The sequence below is a fragment of the Acinonyx jubatus genome, chromosome A2 (assembly GCF_027475565.1).
Source record: "Acinonyx jubatus isolate Ajub_Pintada_27869175 chromosome A2, VMU_Ajub_asm_v1.0, whole genome shotgun sequence".
Classification (NCBI taxonomy): domain Eukaryota; kingdom Metazoa; phylum Chordata; class Mammalia; order Carnivora; family Felidae; genus Acinonyx; species Acinonyx jubatus.
In genome coordinates this window covers 76,892,501-76,911,190 of record NC_069383.1, presented here as the reverse complement: position 1 = coordinate 76,911,190, position 18,690 = coordinate 76,892,501, and the positions used below count along the sequence as shown (strand labels likewise).

The window sequence follows — 18,690 nt, the reverse complement described above, 5'->3', positions numbered from 1 at the left end:
GTAATTGCTTTTCTAATTCAGGGGTTTATTAGTTTCCGTTTTTAACTGCTTACTACACATGTCAGGCTCTGTGCAAAGCATGCCTCCATTATTTGGGGCGGTAGATTTTATTATTCCCATTTTTTGAAGGCTAATGCAGCTGCGTGGTGAGGTACCATATCCACTACTAAGCAATAAAGCAGAGGCACACTCAGGTCAACCTCCAACATCTATTCCTCAACACTATTCTACCTCATGGTTTTGCCTATGTACTTATTTAGAAATTGAGTGATTTACATCATAACCATAATGGAATGCAAAGTATCACATATTGGTAATAAAGTTAGATGTAATAAAACGCTGCTTCTGGCATTTATTTTTGAAAATTGGCCAAACATGTCCATCTTCCAGTTAAGACTCTGGAAACTGGTTGTAATTATTTGTTTTCATTATAAAAAGGCTGTTGCCAAAGTGTACTTTGCAAACTGCAAAACCGTACGGTCTGAGCTGAGGCTTCAATTCTGACTCTACCATTTACTTATGTGCTGTGTGTCCCTTGACATTTTTTTCCTTTTTTTTTTTTTTTTTTTTTTGGTTGTCTAAAAGAGGATTCATTTGTAATAACTGTACTAATGCCTTTGGCACTTGTGAACATTAAATGAGTTTAAGACATGTAAAACATTTGACACGTAAGCACTCAAAAAATGCTGGCTCATGTTGTCCAAATCCAAAAGCTTATCTAGCCTTTTCATTCTTTCTTTTAAATAGATTTTTTTTTTTAGAGTAGTCTAAGATTCACAGCAAAATTGAGACAAAGGTACAGACTTCCCGTATACCGCCTGCCCTACACATGCATAGTCTCCTCCCGTATTAACATCATCCACCAGCGCGGTACATTTGTTACAAATGATGAACCCAAAGTCCATAGTTCACATTAGGGTTCACAATAGGGTGTTTTACATTTTGTGGGGTATGATAAATGTAGAAGGACTTATATCTACCATTATATCAAAGAGAATTGTTTCACTGCCTTAAATACCCTCTGCTCCATCTATTCCTCTCTCCAGCCCCAAACCTTGGCAACTGCTGATCTTTTGTACTGTCTCCAATTTTGCCCTTTCCAGAGTATCATCTAGTTTGAATCATACTGTACGTAACTTTTTTAGAATGACTTCTTTCACTTGGTTATATGCATTTAGGCTTCCTTCGTGTCTTTTCATAGCTTGATAGTTCATTGCTTTTTAGCATTGGATAATATTCTGCTGTACAGATATAGCACAATTTATCCCTTCACATACTAAAGTACATCCCGGTTTCTTCCAAGTTTTGGCAATTATGAATAAAATTGCTATAAATATCTGCATGCAGGTTTTTACACAGACATAAGTTTTCAACTCGAGTAAATATCAAGGAGCAATTTGTTGGATCATATAGTAAGAATGTTTAGTTCTGTAAGAAACTGCCAAACTGTCTCTCAAAGTGACTGTAACCTTTTGCATTCCCACTAGCAATTAATGAGAGTTCCGTTTGTTGCACATCCTCACAAGAATTTGGTGTTGCGGATTTTTTTTTAGTCATTCTAATAGGTGTATAAAAGTATCTCGTTGTCGTCCCTTTGTGAAACCCAGCATTTATGGCTGAGAAATTATTTTACTGTAAAGAATAGCATGGTAATAGGTACCACTGGTGAAAACTAAGTACATTTGGCTTAAAATCTAAGTTTCTAAACCCGTGTCAGTGTGGTTTTTTGTCCTCCCCCTCCATGTTTCTTTGATGAATTATTCTTTCCACAAAGTCTTTCAACTATACTTTGTAGTCAAAGGAAACCACATCCTTGTGGCAAAATCAAAACATGCTAAGATAATGGAGGGGGAGAAGTTACTAAGTATTACTAATCTCATTAATTCCTTAGGACCAATTTAGTAGTACATATTCACGTTCTGCAGAGCATTTGTTTGACCTTTACGACTGATGCTGGCTACATTCCCCTTGTGTCAATGTAGTGTGAGTCTACACAAAGCTGTTGGAATCAAGAACATCAGTCAAGTCTAACTTTTAATCTCCCTTCATGCCAATACAGAAAAAAGACTACAACGTATTTAGTTTTATAAACAAGTAAATGAGTTCGGAATCATACAGAGTTGTAACAGTTTCACACCACTACACCAAAAGATTTTCAACGCCTTAAAACTCTACAAACAAAATCTCTGCCAGGGTCTCATAGAGCTTCTAAAAGGCTGGTCTAGGGGCTCGGTCCGAGTATAGGTCCTTCCTAAAAGCTTCCCACTTACTCAAGAGCAGCTGGCTTAGAAAACCTACGCTTCAGGACGGACTGTGCATTGTAGTAGCACCTTCCTTCGCTCACAAAGGATACATTTGACCAGAACATCACACGCCCAAAGAGGGAACACCTCACACCGAGCGCCTAGGGCAACGCAAACTAAGTGTGAAGGGCCACACAGAATTTCCAACTTTCTTTTGCATCTAGACACGGCATTCACTCCGTTCCACACCCGGCTGTCTCCGCTCTGAGCTCTGCGAATTTATGAAACTCGGCCAGCGGGGCGCCACTGCCACCAGAGCCAGAAAGACCACAGTTACGCCCAAGAAAGATGGGCCTTCTTTACAGCATCAGCAGCGGAATTGTCAGTACCGAGGTTTCCCAGTAGGAAAAGAGAAGCTGCGGACCGCAAACGAACGTTACCCAGAACGGTACCGAAGCTCCAATTACCCGAGACCTTTTTTCGCGCTCCGACTTGGTCGGAAGTGACGCGAGCAGCCAACAGACACAGCAGTCCCGAGGGAGCGGAGCGCGGGAGGGGGAGCGTGCGGGGGCTGGGGGCGGGGCGCGGCCGTAGCTCCGTTTCCGGTGGCTCGTCGCGCTCGCTCACTCCAGCTGCAGCCACTCTTGCCCGTGGCTGCTTCCTCCATCCTGGTATTTTTTGGAGCCTCCATCCTGGTTCTTCCAAAGTGCCCGGACCCAAAACAGGAAGTAAGTGCGATGGAACCTTCAGGTCCCAACCGCCGCCAGGGCCGCTCCGCCCAGTGGAGCCTGTCCGGCCCCCTTGCTGCCATCCTGTTCCCGCCGGCCGGCGCAGGCTCTGGGCGCCCGGGCACCGCGGGCGGGGTCGGAGCTGGGCCTTCGTGACGCTGAAGCTGCCGTTCCCGCACGCTCAGGCCAGGGCCTCCCTCTCGGGGCCCGGCCCGCGGCAGTGGCTCGGGCTACTGAGTGGGGTAGCGAGCGGCCGCCGAGGCGCAGCAGCGATCCGGCGGGGGCGGAAAATGGCGGCGGCTTCGGAGGAGCTAAATGGCGCCGGGACCCCTGGGGGTGGGGTGGGCCGAGCCGAGAGATTCGGTAGAGAATTGGGCCCGAGAATGCAGAGAGTAAGGGAGCCTTAGTTGCTTTCTCTTGGTGTTCCTTTTTTGTTTATTTCCTTTTCAGGTTTAGGTAGTCCATTGAAGGAGAGGTGGGCTTGAGAGAGTTGGGCGGGTCTTGTCCCCCCTCCCCCTTTTTTTTCTTTTACCTTGTTTGCGTCTTAGACTCTTCCATCTTTTGGGATTCATTCTGGCTCTGCTATTCAAGGCCCGTGCCGAGGGAATCGGGGTTGCTTGGCCATAATATGTCAGGCTCTTTTAAGAAGGAGGGGCAGGGACTAACTGCGAGTGAGAGTGCCCTAGTCGAGCCGGGAACAGTAAAATGCGTCTGCAAAGTAGTAATCGTCATATGTTGAGTTCTGAATGAGTTTTTAAATTTTTTAATCTTCTTGTCCTTAAAAATATACTTTGTTTTGACCCATTCTCCGGCATAGATAGGACAGTAGAGGTGGCCAAATGCCGTTGTATGCAGTTGAATGATACAGCATGTATTTTTATAATAAAAATATTCAGTGAAGTTAAGGGGAGGGTTATAATTACATGAAATATAAGTCAGGACTTATCTCTACTTTGCATTGAATTTGGAAATTCAAATGCAGTGTGTGGTTGCTTTTCTCATAACTTGATTGATCGTCTGTGTTCCTCCTGACAGGCGAGGCAGCTTGTTGGGACATCCGATAAAATGCGTATTTTGTAGGGTGACTTTCGAATATGCAATGTTGTCAGCATAGAATATACCGTTTCGAAATTTTTGATCTTGTACTAATTATACTTTTTAATTCGTGAAAGACGATTAACCATTTATAGCGTTTAAGCTACAGTCTGAGAAAATATTCTTCCATTGTGTTGAAAGTTTTACAAACGGAAAATCTTTTTTTCTTTTTCAAAGGTTTTCATATTTTCCCATTAGGATTCTTTCTGTGAGCTGGCTTTAAATTTGTTCCCAGCTTTTTAGTATCACTGTTTTCTGGTTAGTAATTTGAGTAATTACCACCACTGTAACATTTAAAGACTCTGGTGATAATATGCCGAAAACGTAGCGTTTTACTAAGAAGGTGTAGTGATAAGAGATGATTTGTTAGGCTCAGATACAGAAATTTAGTTGTTTTAAGAAAAAATTAAAATTAAATCCCTCAGCCTTAGGAAAAAATTGCCAGGGTGTAAAATTTGATGTGAGAGTTGTTTCATTCACCAGGGGCAAAAAAACAGCTTGAATTTGTCAGGGGGAAAAATTGTATACAGTTATGAAGAAAAATACATTTCATGTTTTGTGATAATTATTTCTCATTATTTTTACTTCCATACACTTATGTGCCACCAAAAAGCTAATTTTTTTTTTTTTTTAACCACTTTAGTTGATAGGCTCACACCAAAATATGCTTTTGGGGACTGATCTAGAATCTGCATTTTCTGCGTGAATCTCTTTAATTGATTGCAGTTGAGCTAGATGGTGGAGCCACAATGCTATTGCCCTGTCTTCATCTACAGTTAATCAGTAAGTACTGGGCATTGCATTCTTGCTTAGAACTTTAAGTTCATACTTTGAGCAGTTAGATGAATAAATATATACTCTATATTTCAGAATGTTGAGATTTTAAAAGTATTTTGAGAGGAAGCAATCACAAGAACATTTTGGAATTAGGATTCGATCTTTGGAAGCAGAGTGTGGCTGGAAAAGGATTACTGATAGAATTTTATCAAAAGAAGACATATCCCCTTGAGTCTTTTTTAAGTTCACTTCTCTTTACTGGCTTTTTCTTTTTCTTTAAAGATGGGGCAAGTTTATCTCCTTTCACCCTGAGGCAGTGAGAGAGAGAAGCCTATTTGTAAGGTTAGAAATGGCTAGTTACTGTTGAAATGAAAACAACAAAACTAGTCCTTCCCTTCCCCCCACATAATGCCTTTCTTTTTATTCACTTCACTTGTCTCTCCAACATCTACAGACCCTATAGTTTTTATTAACGTTGTAATAAATTTGTATGTCCTGACAGTAACCTCTCATTATTATAAACAGTTGCTCTTGTCATGCTCCATTAAGTACATTGGCTTAAGTTAACACCTGTGAAGATGAATGCACTAATGTGAAACACGAGCATCCCTAGGGATTTACAACCTGGCACATAGATGTTAAAAATTTAGTGGGGCAGGGAAGTTTTTTGAAGTATTGAGGTCCTAGATCACACTGAACACACACTTTCATTTGTTGCGGGGACGTCAAAAGTTTCGAATAGCAATGAAGTTTAGGAAGAGTTCTAATGTCTTAGAGGCTGCTTATTTAACAGGAGATGGTAATCTGTCTTCTGGAATGGAGTTTTCTTTTTAATAGTCAATTTTCTCTTACTGCCCTAATCGTCAGCACTTTTTTCCCCCATATAAAAGAATTTTTTTGAATTGCTGTACCTTTAAATGCTTTGTAATTTCAGTTCCAAAGCTTTTTCTGTCCTCAAAGGATATGAAGTGACCTGAGAAAATGATAAACTGTGCCAAGTATGCTAAATGTACAGATATATTAAATGTTTGTGTGTGCTTTCCTATCATCGCCCCCTCTTTTTTTCATTTTGTGAAGAAAATCCTTGTAATAGAAATCACAAATAGGTTTTGGTTTTGTTTTGATTCCATAAAGATAAATGATAAATAAAAGAAGGAACCTGTTTAACATGTCTGCTGCTTCAAGTTTTTGGGAAGATACTCCATGACTGAATCCCAGAAGCTGTCAGGAAAAGGCACACTGGAGAGCCCTTTATGAACAGTTTTTAATTGTATTTATTTACACGTTCCTTTTTTTTAGCTGTCATTTTGGCTATGTACACTGTTGTCAGGCCATTCTTCCAGCAGTGGGTTGTGAACACTGATCTTTATTTACCATCATTTAAAGAGCTTCTAATGGTACCTTGCATGAAGTGCTCAGTTTTGAATGAATAAAATTTTTAAATGTAGCCAAATACATATTATAAGGTCTTAAATCATGCACTGGGTAAAAAGTATTCTTTCTTTTTAATAAGCAACATTGTTGCCAGACCAGGTATGAAATGCTACACCTTGAAATGAACCATGTTGCCAAGAAATCTCTTAGACATTGTTTTCAATTGTCCGTAGTTAAAATCAAAGCGTAAGTGACTAAAGCCTATTAAAATAAACTCTACAAACAACTATTGATATGGCATACAGCTATATTTTGCCACTAAAACTCAGCTATTAGTGATCATTTGTTACCTTAGTCTCGTATGCTTTATGTTCATTTGTAGCTTTGCTTCTCAGACTTTTCCACAAAGTGTACAGAAAAGCAAATCCCCATGGGCCTGGAACAACAATCCGAAGCATTCAACCTCAAGTCCCTATTCCTATCTTGAATAAAATCAATATTCTGCAGATTTCTATTCTGCCAGCCCGCTGTGTACACATGTTGAGGATACAAGTATTAATTATTCTCTTCCACTAAGACTTTCTAATTAGCAAGGAGGTTTATTCTTTCAGATTATTTTCAAACACATCTTTATTAAATATTACTAAGCAAATCCACTTATAAGCGTGTCCTAAGGCATTAGTTATATGCAATGATCGGTATGTTGGTGGTCAGTATGAGGTCTTTATAATAGTATGACCTCAAAGAAAAATGTTCATTTATAGGATCATGGTTAGGTAAACTTAGATACTAAGTACTCATTAAAAATGCTGTGGAAGAGTAAGTAGACCTAGTGAAAAATACTACGAAAAAAATAAGTGCAAAAAAGTTCTAAAAGATGTGACAGTATGTTTGGAAGAACATCACAAAAACGTTACAGAGGAGGGGTTCCTGGGTGGCTCATTCAGTTAAGCGTCGACTCCTGCTTGATCTTGGCTCAGGTCATGATGTTGCAGTTCGTGGGATCAAGCCCTGCATCAAGTTCAGCACTATCAGTGCAAATTGGGATTCCCTCCCTCTCTGCTGCCACCCCCTGCCCCTTTGTCTCTCAAAATAAACTTAAAAATATATATATTTAAAAAAGAAATAACTGCAGGCTCAATCCCATACTGCTGCAGTAAAGGTTGCAATAAAACAAGTCAAATGAGTTTTGGTTTCCCAGTGCATGTAAAAGTTCTGTTTATACTTTACAGTAGTTCATTTAAAAACGTGAATAGCATGTCAAAAAAATCAATGTGTATACACATGCATTGTATGTATATTCAATGTGCCTATATTAAAAAATATCACCTGAGCTCTCAGCTAGTCTTAATCACTGATCACAGATGGCCACAGCCAGTATACAGTTCTTAGGAGCTTATACAATGGGAGCTTAGGGGTGATGCCCCCCTGGGCAGTCAGAAATCCATGTATAACTTTTGACTCCCCCAAAACTACTAATAACCTACTCTTGCCGAGAAGATTTAATAATAACAGTCAATTAACACATTTTGTATGTTAAATGTATCATATATTGTATTCTTACAGTAGAGGAAAAACGTGGCTAAGAAAATACATTTACAGTACTGTATTGTAAAGAAATCCACATATAAGTGGACACATTCAGTTCAAATATGTATTGTTCAAAGGTCAACTGTAATAATGAAAAAGTTGGAAATCGTTTGAGAATTACCAAAATGTGACACAGACCTGAGTGAGCTGTTGGAAGTATAGTGTGGATAGGCTTGCTTAATGCAAGATTGCTATAAACCTTCAGTTTATAAAATAACTCCCTTTCTGTGAAGCGTAATAAAATGAGTTATACCTGTATGTAGATTCAGTTGATGAAAACACCAGTCTAAGATAATCCATTGAATAAGAACTTTCCATCAATACCAGAATGAAGTAGGACGAAGGATTCATTTCTTTGAATTCTGTATTAAACACTAGATCCAGAGTTGTTCTTTTGTTCTACGTTAAATAGGGTTCTCACTCATTAGGAGCTTTAGATGAAAAGAAATATATTTATCATTTAAATGCGAATATAAATGTTCCCTTATAAGCGTTCTGTACCACGATCTCTCTGGGCGATCTTCTGTTTAAAAAGTACTTGCATGCCACCAACTTAAGTTTGTCTTGATAGGTCTAATCCTGTTTGTTGAATTCCAGCTTCCACCTATCAACTTAATATCTTCATTTGAATGTCTTATAACTTTATTCATACAAGTAGTAATGCAAATACGTAATGAAATATATCTAAGTGCCCCCAAACTCAGCTGTTAAAGCCAGAAGCCTAGGAAACAGCTTGAGATAGTTCACTTTCTCTTAATCTCCATCATCTCTTCATTCAGCAGATCCTGTCAACACTACCTCCAAAATATATCCTTTTTCCAGCCTCCTTCCTTTGACTGCTTTCATCTCTTCTGACTTACCTATCCATTCTCCATACTGCAGTCTAAGTGATCTTTTAAAAATGTAAATTATATTCCTCAACTGAAAATCGTCCAAGGATTTGTACGGCCTTGTGAGATCTGCCCCAGTCTTTATCTCCAACCTTCAATTCAACTGCTCTCCCTCTTTATGGAAAGCCTCTGCAATACCAGCTGTGGGGTGGTTGTTTTTTTTGTTTTTTTTTTTTTTCCTGCAACAGGCCAAAGCAGTCCCACTTTAGGGACTTTGCCATTGCTAATCCTTTGGCTACCTTGCAGTTGTGTGCTGTAGTGATGTCTCCTCATCTTGCTGCTGAGGCAGTGGAAAGTAGCCTTTAAGGTACTGTTCAGTGTTGGTAGTATGATACTATTTCTGTAAAAAGAGGATGTGTAGGAAGAATAGGGAGGGCTGTATTGACTTCTCAATGCATAAGATAAGTGTAAGGAAGCCTGAGAAATTGATGAGTTCACCTATACAGGGAGGGGGGCTGGATGACCGGGGAACTGGAACAGGAAGTAGACTAAACTGTATAACCCTCTTTATATTTTGAATTTTGAATCATGTAAATGTGTTACCTAATAAAAATAATTGAAGGTAAAACCAGATCAGTTTCTTAAATGTTAATAATATTTAAGATATTTAAGTTAGACCTTGTAGCTCTAACTATGGTGGGAAATGGGAGAGACCCCTGGAAAATGAGTCGAGAGCAAGATGGTAAAAAAATAAAAGTGACTACCATATCCCCAGTGCCTAGAGAGCGCCTAACATGTAGATAGTAGACGTGATAAATATTTGTTGATTGACCACATATGCTTGTTAATTTGCACAGCACCTTAGAACCATTTACTAGTCTCAAACATGAGTTGCTGAACTTTAAAAACCGAACCCAGATTTCTTATTTAAAGCTGGTACACCGCACACTGCATGGAATCACCTGTAATCAATACAGCTTGTCAAGAATGAAATACTGATTGCATCTAGCTAGCTGTTTCAGACTCCCTTTTTTCTTACACTGTTATCGCACTTTATCTCCATATTGCCTCAAATCTGCCTTTATTTTTTCTTAGAGTTTTGGATTCATTTGGGTCCTGAGATGACATTGATTAAAATGCTAAACCTGTGACTATTTTGCACCTATCAAATGAAGTCTTGTGCTGTTTCTTGCTTTGTGCTTTCTTTTTAACAAAAGAACAGTTGCCAGGAATAGAGATTATACTTCCTTGGTTTGGATATAAATTTGAACAACGTTTCTGGAAAACTGATGCAGGCAGGCCAGGTCAGAGGACTCAGAAGGGGTCCCACAGGACCAGCCAAAAGGGTTGTAAGCTTCACGCAGGATGGAGATCAGGCTCAAGCCAGCAAGAAGTGAGGACAGAGTTTAATGAAGATATTGGAGACAGCAGATACAGAGCATCTGGGAGACTCAGAAAGGAAAAGGAGCATGAGTCTCATCTTTGTTTGGGGGGGTCTGGAGTTTTTATTAAGGATAGTGGCCTGGTGTACATGTCCTCTCAGGCTTCTAGTAACTGATCAAACAAGGACAAGTGCTCAGGTGTCCTCCATAAGTCACTTATCCTCTGGAGCCAGGGTCTTTTGTCAAGGTGTTTGGAGTCAGTGGTCTTGGAGAACTTTCATGAGGACCTCACCTGGCCACTTCAAAGTTGTTATCAGTTGTAGTGGAAGACGTCAAATAATTAACTCCTTGACCCTTACAAGGGGGACATATATCAAGGCATGTGTAAGGTGGGAGTGCAGGTATTGGCAAAAATAGAAGCAGGAAAACGAATAGAAACCAGCTCTTTTTCATAGGTCCTTTACAGTTTCCCTGTCTCAGTGTGACAAGAGTTCTAAATTTTGGGACACCTGCATGGTTCACTCAGTTAAGCATCCGACTTGATTTTGGCTTAGGTCGTGAACTCACAGTTCAAGCCCCACATTGGGCTCCACTCTGTCAGTACAGATTCTCTCTCCCTCTCTGTCTGCCCCTCCCCTTGCTCATGCTCTGTCTCTCTCCCAAAATACATAAGTAAAATTTTAAAAATTTAGAAAGTTCTAAATTTTGTTATTTTCTTTCATGTAATAATTTCCATTAATGTTCAAGGAAATAGAGTATATAAATGTTCCAGTATGTTTTAAGGAAATGAAAAATTAGGAAAAACATAAATGTCCATCGATAGGGTCATTGTTAAATAATGTCATTTTTTTAATATGGTGTAAATTCTAAGTGATACAGAAAACTTCAGTTAGGTACCTAGCTTCAGTTAGGTTTCATCATACTTTTTAATGTGAATTAATTCTTAAAAAGCAAAATATAAGTTGCTTGTACACTGTAGCGTATACACGTTTACAAACATACACAAAGAGAGTGAACTCTGCTTTTGGTAAGTTTATGGATTTTTTTTAGAATTGAATTTCTCTATCTTCAGTATTACCACCTTTTAAAGAAAATTTAATGGATTCAGAAATAAGAAAAACATGAAATTTAATAGTTGACTGGAGTTGACCCTAGTAGGATCTCTCTACCTTTTCACTGCAGACTTATTTATGAGTAGCAATTCTCCAAATATAACCATCTTGGAGATGAGTTCTAATTAGAACATTGCTAAAATGAAATGTTAATCATTAATTTTTGCTGAATCATTCCCTTGAATCTCGAATCCTGCTGTACTTTTTGATTCTTTGGTTGAAGCTTTGGGATGATAATGAGGAGTTTATTGAAACAAACCTTTAAAAATCATTTCAGATTTTGTAAGTTTCACATTGCATTCAAGAGCTTGCTTGTAATTTACCTTTCTGGCTCAACTGTTGAGGGTTTCTTTTTTCCACAGATCTGTAGGCAGGTTTGATCACAGATAGGAAGGATACTGTTTGTAATGCTTTAGGATGAACTACGGTATTATGTATAAAGAAGTGTTAGTAAATTGTTACAAAGAAAAAATACAGTTACTGGTAACATTTGTGGCACTCTACATCTTGGGTCATGTTGCACATACCTTGGTCTACAGTTCATTGAACTGGTACCATAGTTTAGCCTATTTTTTCTGAGACTGTTTGCCTGTTGAGGTTGAGAAACTGCCTCTAAATGAACTTAATGGGTACAGATCTCATCATTTCTGCCTTTCACTGGGGAATACTTTTAGAGGCTGAGTTCTAAAAGGTCTGTTTAGAAAAGAATTCTGGGGGCGCCTGGGTGGCTCGGTTGGTTAAGCACCCGACGTGGGCTCAGGTCATGATCTCACGGTTTGTGAGTTCGAGCCCTGCATCGGGCTCTGTGCAGACAGCTCAGAGCCTGGAGTGTGCTTCAGATTCTGTGTCTCCCCTCTCTCTGCCCCTCCCATGCTCATGCTCTGTCTCTCTCTCTCTATCTCAATAATAAATAAACGTTAAAAAAAATTAAAAAAAAAAAGAAAAGAATTCTGGTTTTTGTCATTCTTTTTCTAGTTAAGACATCACAGAGGATTGAGGCTAGAGTGTCCAGGGCATACGGCTAGCACACAGTTGTTTGTTCTTATTAAGCCTTATTGTGTAATGCTGTTACTTTTTCAGAGTGTTGCAGAGGTAGGAATATGGGCGAGAAGCAATCTGGATAACATGAAAGTGATGCTGGTGTCTAAGGGAAGGCGACTTGATTCTCTGGGAAGGGCTATACCTGATCCATCTATTTTCTAGGTAAGCCTGCCTTTATTCCAAGGATGTCACCTTGTGTTTTACAAGTTTTGGTATAACTAGATTGTGATTTCTATTTATCTTGAATTTGGGACCTGTCGTCTTTTATCATTGCAAAATGATGTCCTTTTAAGGCAGTGATTTGTATGGTAAAACCTGAACGAATCACTGGGTCTTCACCCTGTAAATATCAATAGATCTTAAGTTCTTCTGGCAAGCAAAAATGCACTTAAATAAATGGTAAATATATGAGCAGACTAATATGTTGTGTATAGGAACCAAATAAATACTGAGTGAGTAGTACACATCAAGCCTTATGGCTTCTTGTTTAGTGGGTAAAAAGTATGTGGACAAGAACAAAATTGAGTATTAAGGGAAAAACTTCATTGAACATTATAAAGTTAACTGGAATACTTCAGCCAGGCCCTTGATTTTAATTCAATACATTTCCTTCTGTTAGCCATGAGGTATTATACTGTGAGACTCTGATCATTCAGTCTGTCTGAACAAGAGGAAAATGATATATATGTAAAATAGCAGGTGAAGGCCCTCTAAACAAAATCAGTTCTCTATTTCAAAAGAAGGCCTTGCACTATATCCATTTAAAAAGCAATTTGGTCAATGATGAATGTATGTACTTGTTTTGATATTATGAGGGCGGGGGGAAATGATGAGAATAATTTTTTAGTGCTCTTAGTTTCAGCTAATAATAGAGCTTAAATACTTGTAAAAAGTGTTCTGGAGAAGTAATTCTTAGATTTATCGATGCTTTCTAAGATAAAAGGTTTAATCCATCTTCTGAAAAAATCAGAAGTTAAACACCTATTTGAATGTATCAAAGTTGCCAGTAAATAAAAAGTGGTGAGAGTTTTACTGATAAGACCTCATATTTTATTGATGAAACAACTTGGAACAGAGTCTTTTTCATTGGATGTGGTAAAAACAAGTCTTTTTAAAAACTAAATGCTATGGGGGCTCAGTCAGTTAAGTGTCTGACTCTTGATTTTGGCTCAGGTCATGATCTCACGGTTTGTGAGAGCCAGCCCCACGTGGGGCTCTGCGCTGACAGCCTGGAGCTTGCTTGGGATTCTCTATCTTCCCCCCACCTCAAAATAAATAAACATTAAAAAAATGCTGTAGGTTTTTATTTAGAGAAGCAGATTCTTGCAGATTATTACATTTTATTCTGAATCATGGATATAACCTTTTGAAAAATTTCAAGTCTGAGCTGCCATTGGAATTTCACATAAAGAGCACTATATAGCACGTATAAATTGTGAGGGTTTTTTTACGGGGAGGTGGGGGAAGTTGGGGGCTACTTTATGTTCATATTTGGGAGTAATTTTTTAAATCTGAAATCTATTATGTAGATTTGAGTATGAGCACAGTTGAAGAGGATTCTGACACAGTAACAGTAGAAACTGTGAACTCTGTGACTTTGACTCAGGACACAGACGGGAACCTCATTCTTCATTGCCCTCAGAATGGTAGGAAAACTTGCTGACATGTAATTATGGATCTTTCTGGATTTCTGGATTTCACATTCCCTTTGATCGTTATTACCCTGATTGACAGTTTGGGCTAGGATAATAGAAATGGGAGTTCTCTTTTTGGCTTATGAATTAATCTTAATTTATATTTTTATGTTTTTAAAATATACCTTTATATTTTTTTAATTTGCCATAAATTTGAACTTTTTTGACTTTCGTAGCTACTTTATAAGTAAGTAGAATGCATTGGGCCTCCAAAGATGATGAATTAACTGGAATTAACACTTTCTCTTTGATATCATTTGGTGCCGGCAGTGTATATAGCACGTTGAAAAATGTAAAAGCAATCCTGTCAATTTTTTCTAGAATCTGTAGAAGAGGATTTTACGTGACTATTTGAATAAGATTTAATATCATTATCTGTAATCAGTTAAGATTCAAGAGGCTGAGGCTTGTGATTTTGTTGTCACTTCTCTACCTATTCCGTATTTATATTCATTTTGCTTTAAGTTTATCTTTGTTCAACCTAGGTTTTATCTTCTCTTCTCATTCAATACTTAATTTCTGCTAATTTTATTCAAACTTGTGATTTTAAGTACCACCTACCTATTAAAATGATTCAAATTTCTGTCTTTATTCTGAATTCTTTGTGTTTCTCATAGACACCTTAAATATCACATGTTCCAAACTGAAATCTTTCACAAAATTCCGAGACCTGGTTCTCTCTTTCTTTCTCAATTTCATTACTTAGTATCCCAGATCATAAATGTGGTAGGAATAAACCCTTCTTTCATCTCCTACATTCATTCTATCATGAAGACTTGTTGATAGTATTTTGTTTCTTGAGTCCATTGCTTCCTTGGTCTCAAGTTCCCCTTTCTTAGTTTAGAGTCTCATTTCTCACCTGGGAGGCCCCAGTAGCCTTTTAACAAGTCTCCCTGCTAATTCATCTTTCATACTGCCATTGACCTTGGTCATGATGCTCAGTAGTGGAGGAAGGTTGTTTTTTTTTTTTTTAAGTTTCACATGGTTTTTAGAACACAGTGATGGCCTCCTACCATGTCAGCTTTTCTGCTAGCCTCCCTTCCTGCCACATTTCATACACCTATGTCCTAGTAATTCATAGCTGTCTTCATTTTCCTAACACACCTTAAGCTTTTCATACTGTACTGTCACCACAAATAATTATTCCTAGTGCCAGTAATATTCATTTTCCCCTGGTTTCTGTTCATTCAAGTTCTTTCCAGTTCAACACACTTCCTCTGGGAAACCTTCACCTGTAGTCTAAATTAAGTGCCTCTCCCCTCTGCCCATGAAACCTTCTTCATTCCCCTTGCATAGCTCTTAGAACACAATTTTGAAATTGTCGGTTTAGTCATCTCCTCTATTACCCTGTGAGTGCCTCGACAGTCAAGGGTATCTGTCATTGTTCTGTTCGCAGCACTTAGCACATAGTAGGCATTCAGTAAATAACTGAGTGAATTGAATAACCAGCCCTGTCTTTGCATGTGAAATATTTGGAAAGACAGATAGTTAGTAGTACAAAAGTGTGATGTTTAAAAAGTAGCACCTCTCTTCATAGTTCTTGTCATAAGAATAGGAGCTGAGGCCCTGCACTGGGGATAGAGACGGCAGTGTCGTTGGGGGTCCTACTTGCACAACTGGGTTAACTGAGCAAATAGATAAGATTGTTTCACACTTGTTGAAGATGTGGGTTTTTCTTCATTGGTTTGAAGATTTTTGAGATTTTTGTTTTATTTTGTTTCATTAGAAGCTGATGAAATAGACTCAGAAGATAGTACTGAACCTCCACATAAAAGGCTTTGTCTGTCTTCTGAGGATGATCAGAGTATTGATGATTCTACTCCTTGCATATCAGTTGTTGCACTTCCACGTAAGTCACCATGTACGAAGAACGCAGTTCCCTTTTGAAATCTGATTTTAGCTTGTGCGAGATCAGGTTGGCATTTCAAGGTAGACTTAGACCCATTATTTTTCTCTTCATTTAGTCAAAAAACCTCTTTTTACTAATACTTAATGAGTGGGCATGGCTCTAAATGCTTTTGCATATGTTGCCTATTTGAATTTTTTCAGCCTTTTTCATTGACCGTTATCACCCTCCCCACCCCAAGCTTTTTTAGACATTTTCTCCTGATCATGCTCTCCCCAGTGAAATTGTAATACCACAGATACACTGGTGTGTGTGTGTGTGTGTGTGTGTGTGTGTGTGTGTGTGTGTGTTTTAATGTACTGTATGTATGTAGCGTTTTAATAACAAAGAGGATACTTTTTTTCCACACACACCCCTCCTAGATGCAAGCATATTTTGCCCTCATTGAGAAAGCATGCTGTAGAGTAGGTATTATGATCCCTGTTTCATAAATTTTTTAGGAAAACTAAGGCACGGAGAGATACAATAACTTGCCTAAAGTCATACCCAAGCATTCTGGTCTTTGAGAACTTTGATTTTGCACTCAGCATCAAGCGCAATCACATCTTCATCCAGTTGGAAAAAACTAAGATTAGGTTTTCATCATGGCAGACTTTGTCTTCACACATAGATGTGTACTCTTTATTTAGAGTTTATTGTTTATCCAATTGAACAGAAACCATTTTCAGTTTACTGTGAGACTTTATGGAAAGACAGTATTAATGTTAAGATTGCTAATATTGCTTCCAGTGACGTAGACAGACATATGTATTTCCAATTAAATGATCTTTACTCCTAGTGATGATTCATACGATTTTTTTAAAACTCCTCTAATTTGACCATCATTAGGTTGTGATTCAGCCATGATTGGCATGTCTATACAGATACAATCCTATATGGACATTTTCCAAGCTAGAATATTTTGAATTCAGATATAATTAACATGTAACATATTAGTCTCAGGTGCACAACATGATAATTTGGTATCTGTATATGTTGTGGAATGAACATAATAAGTCTGGTTAACATCTGCCACCACACATAGTTAACACTTTTTTTCTTGTGATGAAAAGTTTCAAGATAAGTTCTCTTAACATTTTCCAAGAATACCATAGAGTATTCTTAACTATAGTCCCCATGCTGTACATTATGTCCCCAAGACATAAAATGAGATGAAAATATTTTATTAAGCCAGAATTTTTGAGGGATTATTTTGACATAAATTAAGACTGGTTAATTCATTTGGGTAAAGTTGAGTACCTTGATCATGACTGTAGGTTCAAAGTCCATTTGCTATTATATTCTATGTACGGTGTCACACTGAACCCTTCACACCCTCTTTCACTTAACTGGGTATGATAATATGGACGTACTGACCTGAGCTACTTGCTGTGGGGTCAGAGCATCATCACATATGGAGAATGTTCTAGAGCCTAATATTTACAGTAGTACTAAATTTGTGAAAAGTGGGCTTGAAGTATTGTTCCCTAGATTTGTAAAAAGCATGTTGATAAAATCAACGTAGGAAAACTTCTCCATTAAAAAGTCACGTAAAAAAATGAAGTCCTGTATCATCACCATCATCTGGGACTGACTGAATGGGCAAGTCGTTGTTTGCTGGACTTGATGGAGGTAAATACTAGTTTTTAAAGATTTAACTTCAAATTTCATTTTAATGTTCACGTTTTCTTTACATGCTTTATAAAACTGATAAAAAAAATTTGTTCCTTAAAAAATCTTAACTCTCATGTTAATCATTCTAAATCACTTACAACTTCTTACTGTTATTGTCTGTCACCACATTTACTCCATTCCCTACTCATAGTTACAACTCTTGGTGGTTATTCATTTAGATGATTGTTGCAATACTTTATCCTCTTCTGTCTTTTGTTCTCCATACTACCTCATTAATTAGTCCCATTACCTCCTTTGGTATTACCTGTTAAGTGGAGTCCGTTTGTGATCTACTTCAGACTTTGTTTTTGTACCAATACTTCCTTTCTTTCTTTCCAGGTTACTTTCTCTAATCCTCTCTAACACTTGGAATCCTTTGCCCCTCAGGGACCCACTGATCTTAACCACTTTTTCATTGTTCCTTTTCCACTCCCATCTTTTATTTCCTCCCTACCAGGTTTGGCTCATAATTAATCATTATAATCACTGTTGCATTTACCCTCAAATCCTTTTTTTCCTTCTCTCACTTCATTGTTTTTAGTGAAACCACAATCCTGGTTAAATATGCCTGGCTATTTATGTCTATACTGGCACAGCTAATTGAAAAACAGCACAAGCAAGCTGAATGATCTTATTTTAAATTCATGATCATTAACTTGAGGTGGGCTCATAATGTTGCCTGCCAGTCACGCCACACTTAACAAATGAATGGTTTTTTCTCCCACTCAGAGATGACTTTCATACATTCCTGAAACCTCCAGTATTTTCTCTACCTTTGTTACTCTCAACTGATAGCCTTGCTTCTACCCTACTGAGAAAGTTGAAGTAGTCAGAAGATAATTTCTGCCAGTTTCCACCACTACAAATGAATCTGTCCATATGAATCTGTGTCCGTATGTTCCTATCTTTTCTTCTCACTAAGGCCAGCCCTTCACTTTACTAGATCCCATCCCTTCTACCTACTCAAGGACATTGTTGGAGGATTTCTTCCTTTCTCACGTGAATCATTAGCTTTTCTTTCTCTACTGGATCGTTCCCATCAGTGTTAGAAACCTACTATAATTTCTTCTTTAAAATAAGAAGTCCTGTTAGCCCACTTTGGGCTCCCCTCCAACTTCTCCTCTTTCCTTTAGAGCAGAATACTTTGAAAGAATCCATATACTTCCCTCCATTTCTTCTCCCATTCTTCCTTAAACCCACTGCAGTCTGGCTTTCATCTCTGTCACTTCACCAAAATTGTTCTTCCCAGGTCTCCAGAGACTATC

The 18,690-nt window shown here is 38.2% G+C and overlaps 1 protein-coding gene across 6 annotated transcripts in view; it reads left to right on the top strand.

The window, feature by feature from the left end:
- The first annotated feature begins 2,814 nt into the window (after positions 1 to 2,814).
- The window catches only part of DMTF1 (cyclin D binding myb like transcription factor 1), a 44,866-nt gene continuing 28,990 nt past the window's right edge, over positions 2,815 to 18,690 (top strand). For 2 of the 6 annotated variants that reach the window (XM_027071791.2, XM_027071787.2), the window contains exons 1-4: positions 2,815 to 2,971; positions 12,212 to 12,334; positions 13,702 to 13,818; positions 15,593 to 15,715. In XM_027071791.2, coding sequence (XP_026927592.1) covers positions 13,710 to 13,818; positions 15,593 to 15,715 — 232 coding nt within the window. In that variant the 5' untranslated portion in view covers positions 2,815 to 2,971; positions 12,212 to 12,334; positions 13,702 to 13,709. The other 4 variants (XM_027071789.2, XM_027071788.2, XM_053218523.1 and 1 more) reach the window with 4 other exon arrangements.